At 41.2% G+C, this 20,438-nt stretch overlaps 1 protein-coding gene and 1 long non-coding RNA gene across 2 annotated transcripts in view; one reads left to right on the forward strand and one right to left on the reverse strand.

Moving 5' to 3' along the window:
* Window positions 1-16,504, forward strand: part of LOC124866481 (synaptotagmin-4) — a 31,031-nt gene extending 14,527 nt beyond the window's left edge. Inside the window, exons 3-5 of the mRNA XM_047362282.1 lie at window positions 3,112-3,283; window positions 14,390-14,556; window positions 14,662-16,504. Coding sequence (XP_047218238.1) covers window positions 3,112-3,283; window positions 14,390-14,556; window positions 14,662-14,811 — 489 coding nt within the window. The 3' untranslated portion in view covers window positions 14,812-16,504. The remainder of the gene's footprint in view (window positions 1-3,111; window positions 3,284-14,389; window positions 14,557-14,661) is intronic.
* On the reverse strand, window positions 1,140-1,915 carry LOC124866482. The gene is made up of 3 exons (XR_007037834.1): window positions 1,704-1,915; window positions 1,302-1,603; window positions 1,140-1,222 (listed from the first exon to the last, which is right to left on the reverse strand). It is a non-coding gene; the product is annotated as an uncharacterized LOC124866482 (long non-coding RNA).
* Window positions 16,505-20,438: the final 3,934 nt, after the last annotated feature.

Here is a 20,438-nt window from a genome sequence, read left to right on the forward strand (position 1 = left end):
AATGAGAACACTTAGATACCCATTGAAGTAACAAATATCTAAACACAGTAATGGACCAAAACCCTAATCTACCATAAATAAACTGAAATAACCACAACTAGAGAACATAAGAAGGGAAGTGCCGAGAAACAAAGAAACTCAAAACTCAAACAAAGGGGAATCATGACAGCCACAGATCCTCAGATGGATTTAGGTCTGCACTTTGACTGGGCCATCCTAACAGATGACTGCAATATGCTCAATGTGCTCAAGGTGACTTAAAATCATAGAAAACACCAGATCAGTACTGAATTATATCATATTTTTGCCTCTGTTCTTTGTCAGTGGCAGTGGAGTTGATGAAATATAGAAATTTACATGATAAAATGTGAAATATAATATTGTCACATGATTTTTCAAATATTAGCTCTGCAAAAAAAATAACAACAAACATTTGTTTACTTGTAAAAATGCTGGACCAGAAGTTGCAAACATAAATATGCTATGCATCACAAGATCCAGGAATAACATGGGTAGAAAATGCTTTTTTTATTTTTAAACTTAATGACCACTGTCATAGCAGAGCACTTCCTCAAATATATGTGCTTAGTAAAGTAAAGTCAGTATTAGATTACTTCACATTAATGATAGACTGTCAAATCAAGTAACAATGCTCAGTCAGTGGAGCCACATTTGACATACTTCCCATTCATTACTTCCTTTTGTTTTTTAGATTGTTGGACTCTACTGGATGAGTCATAGTATCAGTCAGTTGTTGTTTTTTTCAATGATGCACACAGCATCATTTAGTAATACGTTTCTGTGGTCTATTTGTGTAAATCACATATTATTTGTGTACAGAGTAATACATATTTGTACTCTAGTAGGCTTTAAAGATGATGTGGCTGCACAGCTACTTTGCACACTGCACCATAATATTCCACAACCACACAGGAGGAGCAAAATATCAATTTCACTCACTCAAGGTTTGTTTACTATTTTTTGTTGCTGCTGACACAAAGATTGTTTATTTTTTAGAGCTGTTTAAGGTGCTGTAAGACTGTTTCCTGTCTTGCCGTGTATGTTGCTGTTTTGAAAAATGTTGTCATAATGGGCATTTTAATTTCAACTCTGAGAGGAACACAACCACGAGAACAGGACAGCATTTAAAAAGGTTTATTTAGATAGAGGAATCTGGCAGGACTGTAACTCTGACTGGTAGGGCAAGGAATCAGGATCTTCGCTGGGGAGGAGAGGATATGGGTTATTTTGGGTCGGGGAAATGGAGATGGTTTAAAAGGAAGGAGCTGAGCCCGACTTACTGTCAGGTGGTGTGGAGAGTCTGTTGGAGGGGTTAGTCCGTCCACAGTGACGAAGGCAAGCAGAGAGTGTGAGATCCGGTGCTGTTGATGTTTCTTCCCTATGATTGGGTCCTTGAGCTTGAGCGTCTTTGTTGGGGCGTATAACGCCGAAGGGTGGACAGGCAGGTGAACAAGAGTTAGGTCTCTTCCGAGAGCCGTTCTCAGAGCTGCGAGGCTGGAGGCAGGAATGGTAGGGAGACTCACGGCGGGATCGGTTTGATTCAGTGTCCGATTCTCGCTTGGACAGGACGTGGAACAGGAACCTTGGATCACCAGGGTCGGTGACCGAAGAAACAGGAAAAAACAAACACGATGAGAACAGGGCTTACAAACATGCAGAGAGCTGCACACACGGTCAGTTACCACACTGGTGAAGAAAACGAGCTGACGCCTCCCTCCAGGTTCCAGCTCCTTTTTAAGCCCTGTTGATCAGCCACACCTGTGAGGAAACACCTGCCAGTGACGCCCTGAGCAGAGGGAAAAAGAGCGCACACACACTCCACACATACACTGTGTCCATGGCAACTGCATGTTAAGCTGGTGTAAACGTGAGAAAATTAAGCAAATTTTACATCCTTGAGGTACGTATTTGACGAGCTTCCAGTTTCAATAGTGCATGTATATAAAGACTAAGACCGTGCATTCAATGTCCAACTTTATCAGGATGGGGTAGGTTACATTTATAACTTTGCATTGTATTTCTTGTTGTTTCCTAATTTACCGGAACTTTGGGAATGAGATTCCAATGCTCTATGAGTGCCACAAAGTAGACAGATAATTGCGAGCTGAATTTCACATTCAAGCGTCCTACATCCCAAGGTGAATGTATCTTCATCAGGACACAGTGTTTGCATACTCTTGCATGCGTTTAGGTTTTGTTAATGTTGGGTCATGCTGCAACATTTTAGGTGCAAGCTGTGTAAATGCTTTAGCAGAGGTGCACATGTGTGGTATATGCTGTGAGATAGGTGCAGCACTATAGATGCTGAATTTTTCAACATGTCCCAGAAGATAGCAGCCTGTCTAGCTGGTGATCAAAATATGTATGTTCCAGTGTGTAGGAGGGCGATGCTGAGGCGCTGTTAACTTATGACATTGCATCTTCCTACATCCTTTAAATGCAATATATCTTTCGATGAGATCAAAACACGTTACATTTACATTCACAGTGAAAAGGAAACTCGTCCTTGCTGAGTTAAAACTGTCACTTAAGAAGATGTTGTACATTTGAGTAACATTCTGTGAGGTGAAGTGATAGTGACAGCAGCAGTGAACTGAAACACACTTGTTGAATAAAATCGCCTCTGCTTTCTAGCTTCAACCAGTCCCGTGTGGGCTCACACTCATTTAGCTCACAGCAGAAAGTGATTCACATGGCTCTTCACAGTTCAAACCGATGAGAGTTGACATGAAATCAGATGGAAATTATAGTGAGAGTAACACATCAGCTGTTGATTTTATTGAAAGCGACAAACAGTATAAACATCTATAACTTTTGATGGGTACTCAAATAAAAAACAAAACAAAATAAACTGAAAAATGAGGGCTATTAGATTTAAGTGGCTCATAATTTGATACAGGTGTGGTCAGACTGGCAAGACTTTTTTTTAAATACATTTTTGCTTGAATCAGGACTTTTACTTTTATTCTGACTTCAAAAGAATATACAGTGAATATTTGTAGAGAAAAAAATAAGTTGTTCCATCCCACTAAATATGTGACATTTTCGTTTTTTCTTAACCTTCAGATTTTCCCTATTTTGTTTCCTCAGAGTTTCAGTTCTCAGGAGACTGTGGGACGCAGGAAAAGCTCAGTCTGCGTGCCACGGATTTTAGGACAATTGTTCATCCTGCTGCAGTACCAGGCTCTGGCTCAGCGAATCAAAGTGATGGTTCGAAAGGCCGAAAATCTGGTCAAGCTGACTCGAATCCCGGGAACTCCAGGTAAAGATCTGCTTCACACCCGACCTACAAAATGTGTGTCTCGGACACTTTAACTGCTCAAATATCCAAATGTTCACTTACTTTATCAGATTTTTAGAAAAGGTTAATAAGAGAAGTAAAAAATACCTAACTATGCATGATCTTTATGAAACAAAACTGAAAAGAACATTTTACGTAATACATTTTTGATGACTCTTAAGTTTTCATGGACACACCAGATCTAACCTTTGACATACATACTGTCAAAGGTTATATATATTGATTGACCTTTTAGCTTAATGATAACACAGCCAAAATTATTTATAACGCTGACACAGTTATTACCATTCACCCAAGAAGGTTGTTTTATAAGATGAGCTTCAAGTCTTTGAGATAGGAAGGTCTCAACCTAATCTTTAGCTCAGACTACAGTTTCTTTGTCAGATTCAAGTTGGGACTTTGCCTGGGCCACTCCACAACATTAATATCACTTCTGGTCACGAAGAAACATGTTCATAAAATTCAAAGCTACATTAAAGCTAAATGTGCCTGGGGTATTAAGAATTTAGGACATACCTGTATCTTTATATGAAAGACCTTGTTTTAACTGATATAGAAATTCAGAAAAAGCTTTTTAATAATCCATTATTAGTTAAATTCAACTAATGATAAATGTGTTAAACCTGTCTATTTATTGAATACATTGCCTACGTGTCTAAATGTAAAAGTAACATTCCTGAGATTTTTATGTCTACAATGATGTTGAGGTTTGTGAGACTGTAAGGCAAACGTTTAGTTCATATTCTTTATTAGTAAAGCTAATATTAACACTAAAATTTGCTTAAATGTGTGGCATTTTCCTGTTCAGTCCAGTTGCTGTCAGGCTGACCAGTTCCTTGTTTTGCACGTAACATAATCAGATCAGAAACTGATCAGCCCAGAAGTAATTTCCTCTCTTCTCTGTGCAGTATCTCACTGCATCTGATTTTCTGCTGGTTATGAGAGGAGGAAGCAGGAGAAGCTGTATAAAGAAAAATGTTTGAAAACATACGTAATAGAACCACAGTTTTCTTCTGTAATAGTAAATTGCATTAGTTTTCATAAATCGATTATCAACAGAGATTATATATTTCCAAGTGATGTCGGAGATCTGAAAAGCAGAGCTCAGCAAGTGCTATGAGGAAATAAACAAGCTTGGTTAGATTATATGTGAATGTAGCAACAGAATATTGCAAGGAGTTTCTGTGCATGAACAATAATTGCAAATAATAAAAGTAAAGAATTGTGTTGGGGTTTTTTGTATATTTATTACTGTTGAAGGAAACTATAGACAGAAACAATGTAATCTAATTTTTACTTCTGAATAAGATCCAGCATTAAAAACAATATTAATCTATTAATATTAATCTAATATTAATCCATCTCAAATGAGAACTTGACAGAAAGAAAAGTGATTTATACCACCAATTTAGCAATCATGGCAAACTTCTCAGTTGAGTTCAGTGTCACTAATGATTTAAAACCTGAATTAAATCAAGATGTCTGTCATATATATTAGATTTTCAGGCATTAAAATGTGACTGGGTTTAAAAACATGAAAATAGCCAGAACAGACAAAACAAACATCAGAAAAGATGTAAGGGCGTTTACTCCTATGTTTTTCTTTATATGGGCCATGCAAGGCTATGGGGACTTACCATAAACCAAAAATATACCCAAATCCACTCAGAAAGGGCAGCAGGAAAAGTACATTTGAAACTGTAAAAACATGAAAATTATTAAGGTAAAAATAACAGAATACAATTAAACGTAAAAATTATTAAAACAACAACAAAGTCTACCCTGGACCCTCCCACGTGCAGCTTAACAAAAGAAAAAAACATCCTCTTATTGTTTTGTGTGGCCATATTCTAACATCCTAAAATGGAAATAATAAAAAATAGGTACCTGCATCCATTTTAACATACCACTCAAACATTATAAATATCTAATATTTTACCAAATACTCCAACATCAGAAGCTTAAGTCACCATAAACCTCTAACAAACATTTCTGTTTATACCGCATCTCCAGTTTTTTATATGGTTTCTTTTTCAAACAGAGAGCTGGTTACATAAAAATACTTATCAATGAAAGATTAATAATCATTTAATGAGCGCTTAAGCCAAAGCTGATTGACTGAAAAGTTAAAAGTTAACAACAGACAATTGGTAGAAGCCACAAGAATAATAAATCATGGCATAATTCTCAATATTAACTACTTTACTGTAAGAGCAAAGAAAAAAGTAAAGAAAACCACCACGGAAAGCCTACCTTTTTGGAACCTTCAGGATAATCCATCATCTTTTGGTGTTAGACTGCCAGAAGTAGCAAAGTGCAATACACATTCCTTTCTGTCGGGGCTGGAGTTTCTGTTGTATGTTTTTGTCTGTGTTTTTTGACTCCTAGTAGGCACTAGTGCTCAGCAGTGGTGGAGACAGGTGTTTTCCATCTTGGTGATTGAGTCCTGGAGTACTTAAGCAGGAAGCAGCCAGCATCTTGTCGCTTGAGTATTAGCCTCTGTTGTAGCTACTCAGCCAGCCTCGTATTAATTAAGTTTATATGTACTTTGCCTTTGACAACGTTTAACTTGTTCTTTGTTCTTCTTAGTGAACTGAACCGGCGACTACCTGGAGGTTACCCAGGCTGGCCCCGGTGACTTCGTTTCGCACTAGCCTCGCTCCTAGGATCTCCCCAGGAGATCCACACACACCTACCCGACGCCGAACTCTGGAACTTCCCCAGCTGGCTGCTTCCAGACCCGGATTTTCCAGAGACCATTCAACCTAACCTGTCCACCCTCCACCTCTCCGCTGACGCTTCGCCTGCACTCTAAGTTCTAACCCAAGTAACTAAGAAATCATCGGACTTACCATTGTCTCCATATTCACTTCTTCTCCAGTTTGAATCCCTCTCCTCCTGGCGGATTGCGTACTCCCTCCTACTTAGAGACATTTCACATTTAAGTTCCGGTTTCGTTTATTGTGCCACTTACCTGTCGTTTTTCCTTACAGTTGTTCCTGCACACCATACCGATCCATTCTCCTTAAATAAACCTTTTTCAAACTTGTACCCGTTTCCCTTGAGCGTGATTCTGCATGTGGGTCAGAGCCATACGTAACACTATGACAGAATACTTGAGCCAACCCGACCCAGCAGAGGCGCTCAAGGGAATTCTTTCCGAACATACTCACTATATTCAGTCTCACGATTCCACCTTATGCTCTCTAGCTGAACAGCCACATCAGATGAATCAACAGCTCGAACAGGTAACCGCCATGTTGCAGCTATCCTTGAACAAGACCCCCACTCAGCCGTTAGAGGCCGCTGCAGCCAGTTCAGAAACCCAGCGTCTTCCTTTCATCCATGACGTCATTTCCCCCAGTCCTGAGAAATATTCAGGTGAGACCAGTGACTGTAAGGGTTTCTTGTTACAATGTTCTTTAGTGTTCAATCGTTCCCCCGACTCTTTCCCCCATGATGACTCTAAGATTTCTTATGTCATTGGCCTTTTGTCAGGAAAAGCACTAAGATGGGCTGAGTCCCGTTTTCCTAGTTGTGTCCAGTTTGGTTGCACATTTTCTGATTTTGAGAAGGAGTTTAGGAGAAATTTTTCTTTCTGTATTGATTATGTGGCTTCAGGTCGAATGTTATGGACTATTAAGCAGCGGGGTAGACCGCTAAGAGACTTTGCAGTAGATTTTTGTATCGTTGCAGCAGAATCTGGCTGGGACAGCCAGGCCCTTAAATCTGTATTTTGTCATGCCCTAGATGAGACTTTAAAGGATGAGCTTGTTTTAGTGGATGAGCCAGAGTTATTGGAGAATTTAATTGCTAAAGCTATTAGAATAGATAGCCGGTTAAGGGAGAGGAGGAAGCCCAGAAATGAATGCAGTTATGTTAGGACCCAGCCAACGCTTTTGCCTACTGTTAACCTCAAGCCCCCTTCCCAAGAACTGGCAGGAGAAACTGAACCCATGCAGATGGGTAGGACGCGCCTCACTAGTAAGGAAAGGCAGAGGCGCTGGAAGGCTAGGCAATGTTTTTATTGTGGCTCCATAGAGCATCTTGTAGCCAATTGTCCTACTTGTCCAACTTGGCCAAAAGATCAGGTCCATCGGTAGATAGGGACATACCAGCGGACCAGACTGTTTCACCCGAATCCCTCAGATTTTGTTTGCCAGCCACGTTACTACTTAACCAACAGGTCCACAATTTCTGCACTGGTTGATTCAGGAAGTGAACAGAATCTTATTGACTTGGATCTAGTTAAAGCAGCTGGGATCGAGACTGTGGCTTTAGCAGCACCACGTCTTGTGACAGCCCTCAACGGTCAGGAATGATCTCATATTACTCACCAAAGTAAACCTATAGCCCTCTTGTTATCTGGCAATCATCGAGAATTAATTTCCTTCTACGTTTTTCCTGTAGCTACGCACGCTATGGTGCTGGGTTTCCCTCGGCTTAGTAAACACAATCTGCACCTTGATTGGGTTAAGGGCAGAGTTGAGTCCTGGTCCACCAGTTGCCACACTACCTGCCTTCAGTCTACAGTCGCTCCCGTTTCCCCTGACTCAGTTGATGAGGAGAGTGATTTTCCGGATCTTACCCGGGTACCTTTTGATATACCATGATCTTAAACAAGTGTTCAACAAAGCTAAGGCACTTTCGTTACCTCCACACCAACCCTGTGATTGCGCCATTGACTTACTTCCTGGAGCTACCTGGCCCACCAGCAGGTTGTATCCCATTTCTACACACGAGCAGCAGACTATGGAGAAATATATTAATGTGTCCCTGGCTACCAGCCTTATCCGCCCTTCTTCATCACCCCTAGGGGCAGGTTTGTTTTTCGTCAACAAGAAGGATGGTTCTTTAAGGCCCTGTATTGAGTATAGGGGGCTTAATAACATTATGGTTAAGAACAAGTGTCCCCTTCCTTTACTTTCTTCTTTTGAACCTGTCCGCGAGGCCACAGTTTTCACTAAACTTGACCTTAGGAATGCCTACCACCTAGTTAGGATCCGCCAGGGGGATGAGTGGAAGACAGCTTTTAAGACCCCACTCGGACATTTTGAATTCTTAGTCATGCCCTTCGGCCTCTGCAATGCCCCTGCTGTCTTCCAAGCACTTGTTAATGATGTCCTCAGGGATTTTTTGAAAATGTTTGTGTTTGTCTACCTAGACAATATTTTGATTTATTCTAAGGACTTGAAGACTCACCAGCAACACGTTCATCTGGTGTTATAAAGACTTTTAGAGAACAAACTGTACGTGAAAGCGGAGAAATGTGAATTTCAGCAGACCTCTGAAACCTTCTTAGGTTTTATTCTAGAGGGTGGACAGCTCCGTGCAGATCCAGAGAAGGTTAAGGCTGTGCTGGAGTGGCCTGTTCCGGACTCACGGAAACAATTACAGAGGTTTTTTGGCATCACCAATTTCTACTGCCACTTCATCCGGAACTACAGCCAGACGGCAGCACCTTTAACTGCACTAACTTCCACTAAAGTGCACTTCCTTTGGAACTCCGCTGCGGATCAAGCCTTACGTGTTCTTCAGGAGAAGTTCGTCTAGGCACCCATCTTAAAACATCCAGATCCCTCCACACAGTTCATTTTGGAAGTTGAGGCCTCCGACACTGGGGTGGGAGCAGTACTCTCACAACGTTCCTCTGACGACGACAAACTGCACCCTTGTGGGTATTTTTCGCATCGGCTGAGCCAAGCTGAGCGGAATTATGATGTGGGTGACAGGGAACTCCTTGCTATTAAGCTAGCCTTAGAGGAGTGGAGACACTGGTTAGAGGGTGCCGTTCACCCTATTTTAGTCTGGACCAACCACAAGAACTTGGCTTAATTACAGACTGCTAAAAGACTTAACCCAAGACAAGCCCGTTGGTCTCTTTATTTTTCTCAGTTTAATCTAACCATCTCTTTCAGACCCGGGAGTAAGAACTCCAAGCCTGATGCTCTTTCCCGGCAGTTCGCACCAGAAGACTCTGAGGAGCTACCTGAACCTATTGTTCCCCCTGCCTGGACCATCGGATCTGTGTCTTGGGAGACTGAGGAACTGGTCTCCCGAGCGCTAAGGACAGAGCCTGATCCTGGTAACGGGCCTACCGACCGTACGTATGTCCCTGCTGCGGTAAGGTCTAAGGTTATTCAGTGGTTCCACACAGCTAGGTTCTCTGCACATCCAGGGGTAAGCCGCACCATTTCCCTGATTAACAGACGTTACTGGTGGCCCTCTTTGCACCAGGACGTCCGGGAATGGGTGCTTGCTTGTACAGTTTGCTCAAGAAACAAGAGTAGTAACCAACCTCCAGCTGGTCTACTGCAACCTTTGAGCATCCCTAAGCATCCCTGGTCACATTTAGTTTTAGATTTTGTAACTGGGCTACCCACTTCCAAGGGTATGACAGTCATTTTGTCTATTGTTGACCGTTTCTCCAAGGCTTGTCACTTAGTGCCACTTAGAAAGTTGCAAACTGCCAAACTTTTGGTCAAGCACGTTTTTCGCTTACATGGTATACCACAGGATATTCTGTCTGACCGAGGGCCCGAGTTTATTTCCCAGGTTTGACGACAGTTTTGCTCTGTTTTAGGAGCCAAGGTATCACTGACTTCAGGCCACCATCCCCAATCTAACGGACAAGTAGGGAGACTCAACCAGCAGCTCGAGTCCACACTTAGGTGTGTGACCTCCTCTGCCCCGTTAGACTGGGCCGAGCATCTCCCCTGGGTTGAGTATGCTATCAACTCACAGGTCTCGTCTGCTACAGGAGTTTCCCCCTTTGAAGCCTCATTATGGTACCAGCCACCTCTGTTCGCGGCTGACGAGGTCGACGTGGCTGTACCCTCTGTTCGCCATCATGTTCGCCGATGTGAACTGATGTGGAGACAAACAGTTCAGGCGCTCAATTGGACTGCGGCCCAGAACAAACATATCGCTGACCGCAAGAGACGGCCAGCTCCTGTTTATCAGCCGGGACAAAGGGTTTGGTTATCCTCGTGGGACATCCCTCTCAAGGCCATATCTAAGAGGTTGTCACCTAGGTTTATTGGGCCCTACGTTATTGAGTCCTTAGTCGGTCCCTCTGCTATTCGCCTCAGGTTGCCTTCCTCTTTACGAGTACACCCTACCTTCCATGTATCTCGGGTTAAGCCCATAATGGACTGTGGTTCTTGCCCTCCGGCCAAACCCCCTCCGCCCACCCTGGACCAGTCGGGACACCTGGTTTGGACTGTTCGTCGCATCCTTGACTCCCGTCGCCAGGACTGGCAGTTTCTGGTGGATTGGGAGGGTCATGATCCCAAGGATCGTTCTTGGGTTCCTCAATCTTTCATTTGTGACCCCACTTTGATTTCTGATTTCTTTGCTTCCCATCCTTCTGTTTCTGGACCGCCAGGTGGCGGTCATTGAGGGGGGGGGGTAATGTCGGGGCCGGAGTTTCTGTTGTATGTTTTTGTCTGTGTTTTTTGACTCCTAGTTGGCGCTAGTGCTCAGCAGTGGTGGAGACAGGTGTTTTCCATCTCGGTGATTGAGTCCTGGAGTACTTAAGCAGGAAGCAGCCGACATCTTGTCGCTCGAGTGTTAGCCTCTGTGATAGATAGTCAGCCAGCCTCATATTAATTAAGTTTATGTGTACTTTGCCTTCGACAACGTTTGACTTGTTCTTTGTTCTACTTAGTGAACTGAACCGGCGACTACCTGGAGGTTACCCAGGCTGGCCCCGGTGGTTTTGTTCAAACACTAATTACGTTTTCAAGGACCTTCCAAGGATTATACCGGCGACTGCCTGGAGGTTACTGTCAGGTTTAAACAACCTAAAATACTTATAACATCACAAAAAGAAGAGAAAGACAAAGAATTAGTTATTTACTCGCTGCGAGGAGAACGGATAGAGATGTGCTTTCAGTTAGAAATCTCGCACCGCTCTGAAAACCATCTGTCCGACCCTCTCTTTTTATTATCTTTTTGGGGGTCCCTAATTACAAAGAACGTCATTCTCTAAGGATGGGAAACAACAGTTGCACTGTAAACAGGTCATAAACACCATTATCTTTCAACAACACACTTCCACAGTCTCTCTATCTTAAGATCAGTGCGTCTTCTGTTCAGTGCAATCAGCCTTCATCTTTATGACCTCCTCAACTGCGACTGCTTCCTTCTCAGCTCCATTTATGACCTTTGCCTGCAGACAACTCACACATCCTTTACTCACACAAACATCATGAAAGGTTATAAGATCAAATAGTCAAGTTAAAGAATAGGAGAAAATATAAGATAAATCTATATTAAATTATTCCAACAGTTACCCAGTCTGGCCCGGGTTGCTTCGTTTCGCACTAGCCTCACTCCTAGGATCTCCCCAGGAAGGATATTCCACACACACCTACCTGACGCCAAACTCTGGAACTTCCCCGGCTGGCTGATTCTGGACCCAGATTTTCCAAAGACCATTCAACCTAATCTGTCCACCCTCCACCTCTCCGCTGACGCTTCTAACCCAAGAACTACAGGTCCTTCTCAAAATATTAGCATATTGTGATAAAGTTAATTATTTTCCATAATGTCATGATGAAAATTTAACATTCATATATTTTAGATTCATTGCACACTAACTGAAATATTTCAGGTCTTTTATTGTCTTAATACGGATTATTTTGGCATACAGCTCATGAAAACCCAAAACTCCTATCTCACAAAATTAGCATATCATTAAAAGGGTCTCTAAACAAGCTATGAACCTAATCATCTGAATCAACGAGTTAACTCTAAACACCTGCAAAAGATTCCTGAGGCCTTTAAAACTCCCAGCCTGGTTCATCACTCAAAACCTCAATCATGGGTAAGACTGCCGACCTGACTGCTGTCCAGAAGGCCACTATTGACAACCTCAAGCAAGAGGGTAAGACACAGAAAGAAATTTCTGAACAAATAGGCTGTTCCCAGAGTGCTGTATCAAGGCACCTCAGTGGGAAGTCTGTGGGAAGGAAAAAGTGTGGCAGAAAACGCTGCACAACGAGAAGAGGTGACCGGACCCTGAGGAAGATTGTGGAGAAGGGCCGATTCCAGACCTTGGGGGACCTGCGGAAGCAGTGGACTGAGTCTGGAGTAGAAACATCCAGAGCCACCATGCACAGGCGTGTGCAGGAAATGGGCTACAGGTGCCGCATTCCCCAGGTCAAGCCACTTTTGAACCAGAAACAGCAGCAGAAGCGCCTGACCTGGGCTACAGAGAAGCAGCACTGGACTGTTTCTCAGTGGTCCAAAGTACTTTTTTCGGATGAAAGCAAATTCTGCATGTCATTCAGAAATCAAGGTGCCAGAGTCTGGAGGAAGACTGGGGAGAACAAAATGCCAGAAGTCCAGTGTCAAGTACCCACAGTCAGTGATGGTCTGGGGTGCCGTGTCAGCTGCTGGTGTTGGTGCACTGTGTTTTATCAAGGGCAGGGTCAATGCAGCTAGCTATCAGGAGATTTTGGAGCACTTCATGCTTCCATCTGCTGAAAAGCTTTATGGAGATGAAGATTTCATTTTTCAGCATGACCTGGCACCTGCTCACAGTGCCAAAACCACTGGTAAATGGTTTACTGACCATGGTATCACTGTGCTCAATTGGCCTGCCAACTCTCCTGATCTGAACCCCATAGAGAATCTGTGGGATATTGTGAAGAGAACGTTGAGATACTCAAGACCCAACAATCTGGATGAGCTAAAGGCCGCTATCGAAGCATCCTGGGCCTCCATAAGACCTCAGCAGTGCCACAGTCTGATTGCCACGCCGCATTGAAGCAGTCATTTCTGCCAAAGGATTCCCGACCAAGTATTGAGTGCATAACTGTACATGATTATTTGAAGGTTGATGTTTTTTGTATTAAAAACACTTTTCTTTTATTGGTCGGATGAAATATGCTAATTTTGTGAGATAGGAGTTTTGGGTTTTCATGAGCTGTATGCCAAAATCATCCGTATTAAGACAATAAAAGACCTGAAATATTTCAGTTAGTGTGCAATGAATCTAAAATATATGAATGTTAAATTTTCATAATGACATTACGGAAAATAATGAACTTTATCACAATATGCTAATATTTTGAGAAGGACCTGTATATCCAAATTCACTTCTTCTCCAGTCCGAATCCCTCTCCTCCTGGCGGATTTCCTACTCCCTCCTACTAAGAGACATTTCACATTTAAGTTCCGGTTTCATTTATTGTGCCACTTACCTGTCGTTTTTCCTTACAGTTGTTCCTGCACACCATACCGATCCATTCTACTTAAATAAACCTTTCTCAAACTTGTACCCGTTTCCCTTGAGCGTGATTCTGCATGTGGGTCAGAGCCATACGTAACACTATGACACTTTCAGTCTGACAAAAACCTGTTGTTTGCTACTATTTTCAGAAATTGATTTGATTTTGGAATGTCCCGGCTGTTCCACACTTGGGTAATGTCAGAGATTGATTGATAATGCAAAGAGGACACACTTCTTCAAATTTACTGAATGCTTAACACATGTCCCAGATGTCAATAATAATATAGGAGTCTTGCAGAGCTTCAAACAAAAAACTACAACTTAGCGTAGTATGTGATGCAAACCATTATTACCCACAGCTGCATAGGAAACAGAGTGATCACTTCGGGGTTCTGACTCCGCTGGGCAAAACGTCATATAGAGTTTTCTGGTTCTCTGTGTGTGTCTTTCTGCACATCACAGCATCTTGGCAGCCAAAGCTTCCAGGAGAGGAGTCGCAGCATGGGACTGGTCAGCCAATCAAAACAGATTTGGGTATAACTACGGTGAAAGGTGGACAAGGGAGGAAATATTATGTTTGCCAACTCTGAGCTCTTTTAGGTGCCTGAGAGAAAGAGATTGTGCAGAACAGAGGGTCAGTGCAGACCTTAGTCAAGATGATAGTGTATTTTTCTTTCATTTGAGACAAATAGAACATTTAGCACATCATAAAATCCAGCTAACCACCTGACATGGGCCTAGAAGAAAGAGTCGTTCTAAGTCAAAGGTCAAATTTAAGAAGTGTGTGTTACTACAACAAGCTGAAACTGCTTATTTCTTTCCAATAGATCACTATGTTATCATCAACTTACATCTGGATCATAAAATAATTGATACAAAGGAGACCAAAGTGGCCAGTGGCCCTAACCCCATCTGGAATGCTCCTTTCCTGTTTGACCTTCCTCCTGGTGACATCACCCAGCTGCCACTGACTCTCGAATTCATCGTCATGCAGGTTTGACTTATAGAAAAGTGGAAAGGGTGCTCTAAAATAAATAAATACTTTATTGATGAAAGATATGATATTCATTCCAGTAACTGAATCTATTTATTTTTGTAGGGCCGTCTCTACACTAAGAACAGTATTCTGGGGCGAGTGCTGATTGGCAGCGATGCTTTAGATGCAGGACGGGAGCACTGGAGGGAAACCTGCTGTCCGGGACAAACAGAAACCACTCGCTGGCACACCATCCAGTCAGATGCAGTGTAGGAATAACAACATAAAAAGATTTAGGTGGAGCAGGATCACAAGTATCTACAGGATTATAGATGGTGAAACACTTATTACACTGGGGTGGTTGGTCGTCTCACCCTATTACATTAGTGATTACTTGCTCACTGTGATTCCTTAATACTGTAGTTTGTGAAAGTGTAATAACTTGGATGTACTGTGAAACTTGTAGTATTTTACTGTTGTAGGACAATTTTTCTGCTAAGAAACTCACATGTCAAAGCTTGCTGGATAAGAAAACTAACATACATACTGTGTATTTGGTTTAACACGGTGTAACTATTTCCTGGGATCTCAGATGTCTTTCACACCCTTATCTATCATTCTGTACAGACCTGCTAGAGTACATTTGTTATGTTTGACATACCTACTGATTTTACATCATTTTCTTCATCTCCAGTGGAAAATATCTACTTTTTCTATTTATCTAGTAGGATTCATTGGCACAGAAAGTGCAAGCTGCCATGTTGCAGGTACCCCTTTTAGTTTAAAACATAAATATTTCTAGCAGTACCACTTGAATATACCCTCTTCACAATAGATTACAACAGCTCTAAGGTCTCCATGACATGCATGACTATTCAAACTTGGCTAAATTGTGGCAAATCTGGAAAACCTTATTACATGAAAGCAAACACTATTAGGATTTTAATCACACAACTTATCAGCAGCATGAGCGGATGCATCTCAGGAGGGTTTCTGCAAAGAGCACGCCATCCTGCACAAATATATTAATCTGACATGGCGCTCTGTACTTAAGAAGGAATAATGAACCATCACTATGTCACCACAGAAGTTTTGTGCATGCTACCAGCATTTGGGTAGCCCTTTTTCTCTATTATCTGTGATGGGAAAGAGACTCTGTTCTTGGTAGACTTCAGATAACCTCTTTAGGTCCCTGCAGAGATTTTTTTAATAGCCTGAAATCTAGTATTGTCAGGGTCCTTGACCTGTTTGAGAATAGGAACAATTCAAAACTCATAATTAAATATCACACATCATATAAAGACTAGTATTTAGAGGTTAGACATTTTGCATAGAAGAAGAATGTCTCACTGGAAATCCCAAATTGGCTTATATCTATTGGATTTGTTTCTTAATTATGAACAGCCAAAACAAACAAAACAAAAATTGCTATATCTAAATATTATTCCTTGATATTACACTTGAGTATCAAATATTTGTATGTTTAGAATCATCCTAGTGTACTTTGTTCAGCTGTGTAATAGACAGTGAATTGTGGGACAAAATTGTGAGATTACCTTCTACAATCTCAATTTGCAACAGATATAAATGATTGTACTATTTATTCCCCATCATATTTACATATTTCTATTCAATTATAGCAGCGGTGTCCAACTCCAGTCCTAACGATTTTATATGTGTCCTTGCTCCAGCACAGCAGATTCAAATAGCTGAATTACCCCCTCAACATGCCACCTAGGTCTACAGAGGCCTGCAGAGAACCATGCATTTGAGTCAGGTTTGTTGAATCAGGACAACAGCCTGAACCTCCAAGACTGCCACTGAGGACGGAGTTTGGACAGCAATAATTTATAGCAAGCATAAAATAACAGGTTAAGACATCCTCTTATTACTGGATTAGTATTGTGATGCTTTTGTTTCGTATTTTGACTAGTAAAAATGAAATAAATATAACAAGAAAGCTCAACTGACAAGTAATTTATTGTAATTCTCTGTACATTCACTGGCCATTTTAAGAGGTACACCTTGCTAGTATCAGGTTGGACCCTGTTTTGCCTTCAGAACTGCCTTAATTGTTTCGGTCAAATATTTACCAAAGTGTCAGAAACATGTATTAGAAGATTTGGTCCACACTGACATGATGATGATGCAGATTTGTCTGCTGCACATTCGTTATGTAAATCTCCCGTTCAATCACATCTTTGTATTTGGGTCCTCAGATTGCCATATGACACACAGTGGCTTCATTTGAAAGTCTATAATGCTCTGTCCCTCCACTGTGGCATATTGTGATTTGTAGTTATGCAGCGCCTGTGAGTGGGCAGCAAAGCCTCGGTGACCCGTCCCCCCTTGTCTTGTGTATGTTTGGATGGGTTGTACTGGAATTCTAATTTCCCCTCGGGGATCAATAAAGTATCTTTGAATTGAATTGAATTGAATTAAACATTTTCACACCAAAAGACACATTGCTGCTCATGGATCATTTCACAGAGCTGCTGTCCTCCAAATCAGTAGTTTTTCTTCATGTACCCAACTGTTCCCACTATAAAAATCACTGTCTAACTGCCCTTACACTACAGAATCTCATGTAATGCATACAAATTAATCATAAACACATATCACCACAGCTAAAAGTTTATGTACTCTGAATGCAAACTGACGGAGCTTTAGCATTTTGTCTAATTTGTAATTTTCTGTAAAGGGAATAAAACATTTTAAGTTAAAAGCCCAAAACAACAAACCTGTGAAGTGTAAACAATATATGAAAAGAATCTGTAAAACTGCTGTAAAGCTTTTGATAGTAACATTCCATCCTGTTTTGACTCCTCTGATGTTCCCACTCTTCTGTGGGAGGCAAAGTAAATAAGATGTTGCCAATGCCTATGCAGTCTTGTCGCTGTGTAGGCATGCAGACACTCCGCTGCTGCTACAACAATTTCAGCTCCCTTGACCATTTGCTTGGAGGATGAACATTAAAGTTTGTCACTGCAAACATCCACATTTAGGCATTGGTTTGTGTGTGGAAGTCAAAGTCACAAAAATTCTAAATAAAAAATAAAAAAGTTATTCTGCTACTCAGAAGCTCTGCCTCAAAATAAAAAAACATTAAAAATCCAAAAGTAAATCCAGAAAAAAAAGCTGAAGCTACATTTACTGTCTTGGGCACAAAAAATAACTAAACACGAGCCAACTATGTCAGGTTTAAAAATCAAGAGCACTCTGTGTGTCCAGCCACCACAATGTCCACAGCAGCTATATTGATCCACAGCTTGTTTTTCATCTCACTGAACTCCAGGTATTCACATATAAGCTCATAATGAACAACATACTAGCAAAGTTTTATAATTTAGGTGACAGAATGTACCACTGATGGGAAAACATGTTATTTTGACCATTTCATGTTTGTAAAGCTCCAGCTTTGCTGACATCTTCCACACAGGACTGCAGGGCACATTAATGACTTACACCAATTTTGTTTCTTTTTATACAGTCTGACATTTTCTGCCTGTCAGTGGGCGCCTGCTTTCATCTGAAGAGACAGCAGGGTATTCTCTGTTCAGGGGAGGAGGGGACACATTCTTCTCTGAGATTTTTTACATTTTGTCTCATCACAACCAAAACCTTTGAAATACTGGGATTTTGATGTGCAACAAAAATAAAAAAAATAAAACTGTGGTATGCATTTCTGCTCAGCCCCACTGACTTAAACTTTGTATAACCACTTTTCACAGCAACTACAGCAGCAACTCTTTTGGGATATGTCTCTACCAGCTTTGCACATTTTTTAACTGTTTTATTTTGGCCATTATTTGCATCTGAACGCAAGCTCAGTCAGATTGGATGGAGGGGATCTGTGAGTATCAGTTTTAGGTCTTCACCCATATTCACAATTACACTTTGGACTTTGACTGGACCATTCTAACAAACATATACTATATGCTTTGATCTAAACCATTCCATTGTAACAATGCTTCAGTTTTTCGTAGCCTCAAACAGATTTTCTTTCTTTCCTTGTATTTAGCTGCATTCATCTTCAATCAATTGTGTTGAACTTCTACTTCTGACGAGAAGTATCCCCACAGCGTGATGCTACAACCGTCATTTTTTACACAAACAAACACACACACACACAACAACACACACACACACACACACACACACACACACACACACACACACACACACACACACACACACACACAGTGTTTTGAAAAACAAAAAGGTTGGTCTGATCAGACCAGAGCATCTTCTACTGCATGTTTGCTGTATAGTATGTAAAAGTAAATGGGCTGTGATAAACTGCACACAGCATTTAAGGGGTTCTTTTAACAATATATTTATTTTAGCCTTGCTTCCATATGACAAGATTTTTTGGGGTGGGCCACTAATTGTTGTCCTTTCAATAAATTCTCCCACTTGATCTATGGATTGTTTATGCTCCTCCAGAGTTGCAGTGGACCTTTCTGCTGCTCTCCAACCTGTCAGTTTAAGTGAACAGCCATATCCTGGTACAGTAGGTTATCAAATGCTCTTTTAATTACTGGGTGATGCATCAATGAATTTAACATTTACTTCTGACATTTAACGTCAATTGGTAGCACTTTCTCATTTTAGGAGTGTCAGATTAAAGAGGGCTGAATACAAATGTAATCCTCAAAGGGTCTAAAAAATTTGCATTAGGAAAAACATTTCTGTTGAGAGGCCACTGCCCATAAAGAGTGTAGATAGTGTTACAAACACTGTCCCACACCTAAAAGCTTTCTGAAATGTTCCTGTCAATTTTTAAAATTACTCTAAAATCTGAACCGCTTGAAAAGGCTAATACTTGTCAGAGAGAAACATTAAACTTTGTATCAGTATTTATTCATACTACATTTTAAGTGCTGGTAGCCTTTGCTAAGACTATTGATGTCATTTTTTCTGCTGGCAGACATTTGATAAATTAAAACACTTTGAATACTGGCATCTAGTGGATATCTGAAGTAAAGCATCTATTGGCTGAAACTGCAGTCATATTCAATAAATTAGAATATGCATTCCAATGAGGCTCGTTCGACAAATTAAAAGTACCTTTTGAAAATACCAACTTTTAAGCAGATATTGAACATACTTTTCTTTGAGCCCACATTTCTGTATGTTTGTGTGTAATTAACCTATATGATGTGTTTAACTCAACGCATGACTTTACTGGTGAGTTTGAGATTGCATCAGCTTGAATCGAAACTGGCTACATCTGTGTGTATATATTGCAGTGTGAGTGTTTGTATACACCCAATAAGAAGTTATTAGACAGAGGAAAGTCTGCCGAAAAGCATTTCCAGGTCAGAGCCACAGCCTCTTTATTTGTTTAGTGCTTATTTAAAAGAACCTACACATGCATCACTGTGCCCCCTAGCAGGGGACTTGATCATGGTATTTGTATGAAGTCTTGTTGAGATGTATGTGTGGGTGTGAGTATTTAACTTCACAGTCAGAGCCCACATCTGTACCCTACCCGACCTAGAGGAAGATCAGAGAACCACAAATGAGATCAGGTCTTTCTTCTTTCCATTGTCAGACGTTTGTGTGGCTGTGATTAATGGCTGCTCCATCATCATCAGACAAGTTTTCAAGCCCCCCTGTAATGGCTCAGGTTGCTGTTACCCTTGAAACTGCAGCCCGGTCAGAGGTCTTGAGTCCAACTGTGCTGGATCAAATGGCTGCTTGATGAAAATGGACAAGAGTGCAGCTAAATTGACCAGGACCGTAGTTGGCAGGTGGACAAAACATGTAAACACGTTGACACCTAATTGTGCAAGATTTTAGGGAGCCTAAGGGAATATCCAGACATTATTATCAGGAAAGGGTTGAAGCAGGCGCTAACACATTCCCTGCTTTTAAAATAAAAAGATTATTAATAT

This window comes from Girardinichthys multiradiatus, chromosome 4 (assembly GCF_021462225.1).
Source record: "Girardinichthys multiradiatus isolate DD_20200921_A chromosome 4, DD_fGirMul_XY1, whole genome shotgun sequence".
Classification (NCBI taxonomy): domain Eukaryota; kingdom Metazoa; phylum Chordata; class Actinopteri; order Cyprinodontiformes; family Goodeidae; genus Girardinichthys; species Girardinichthys multiradiatus.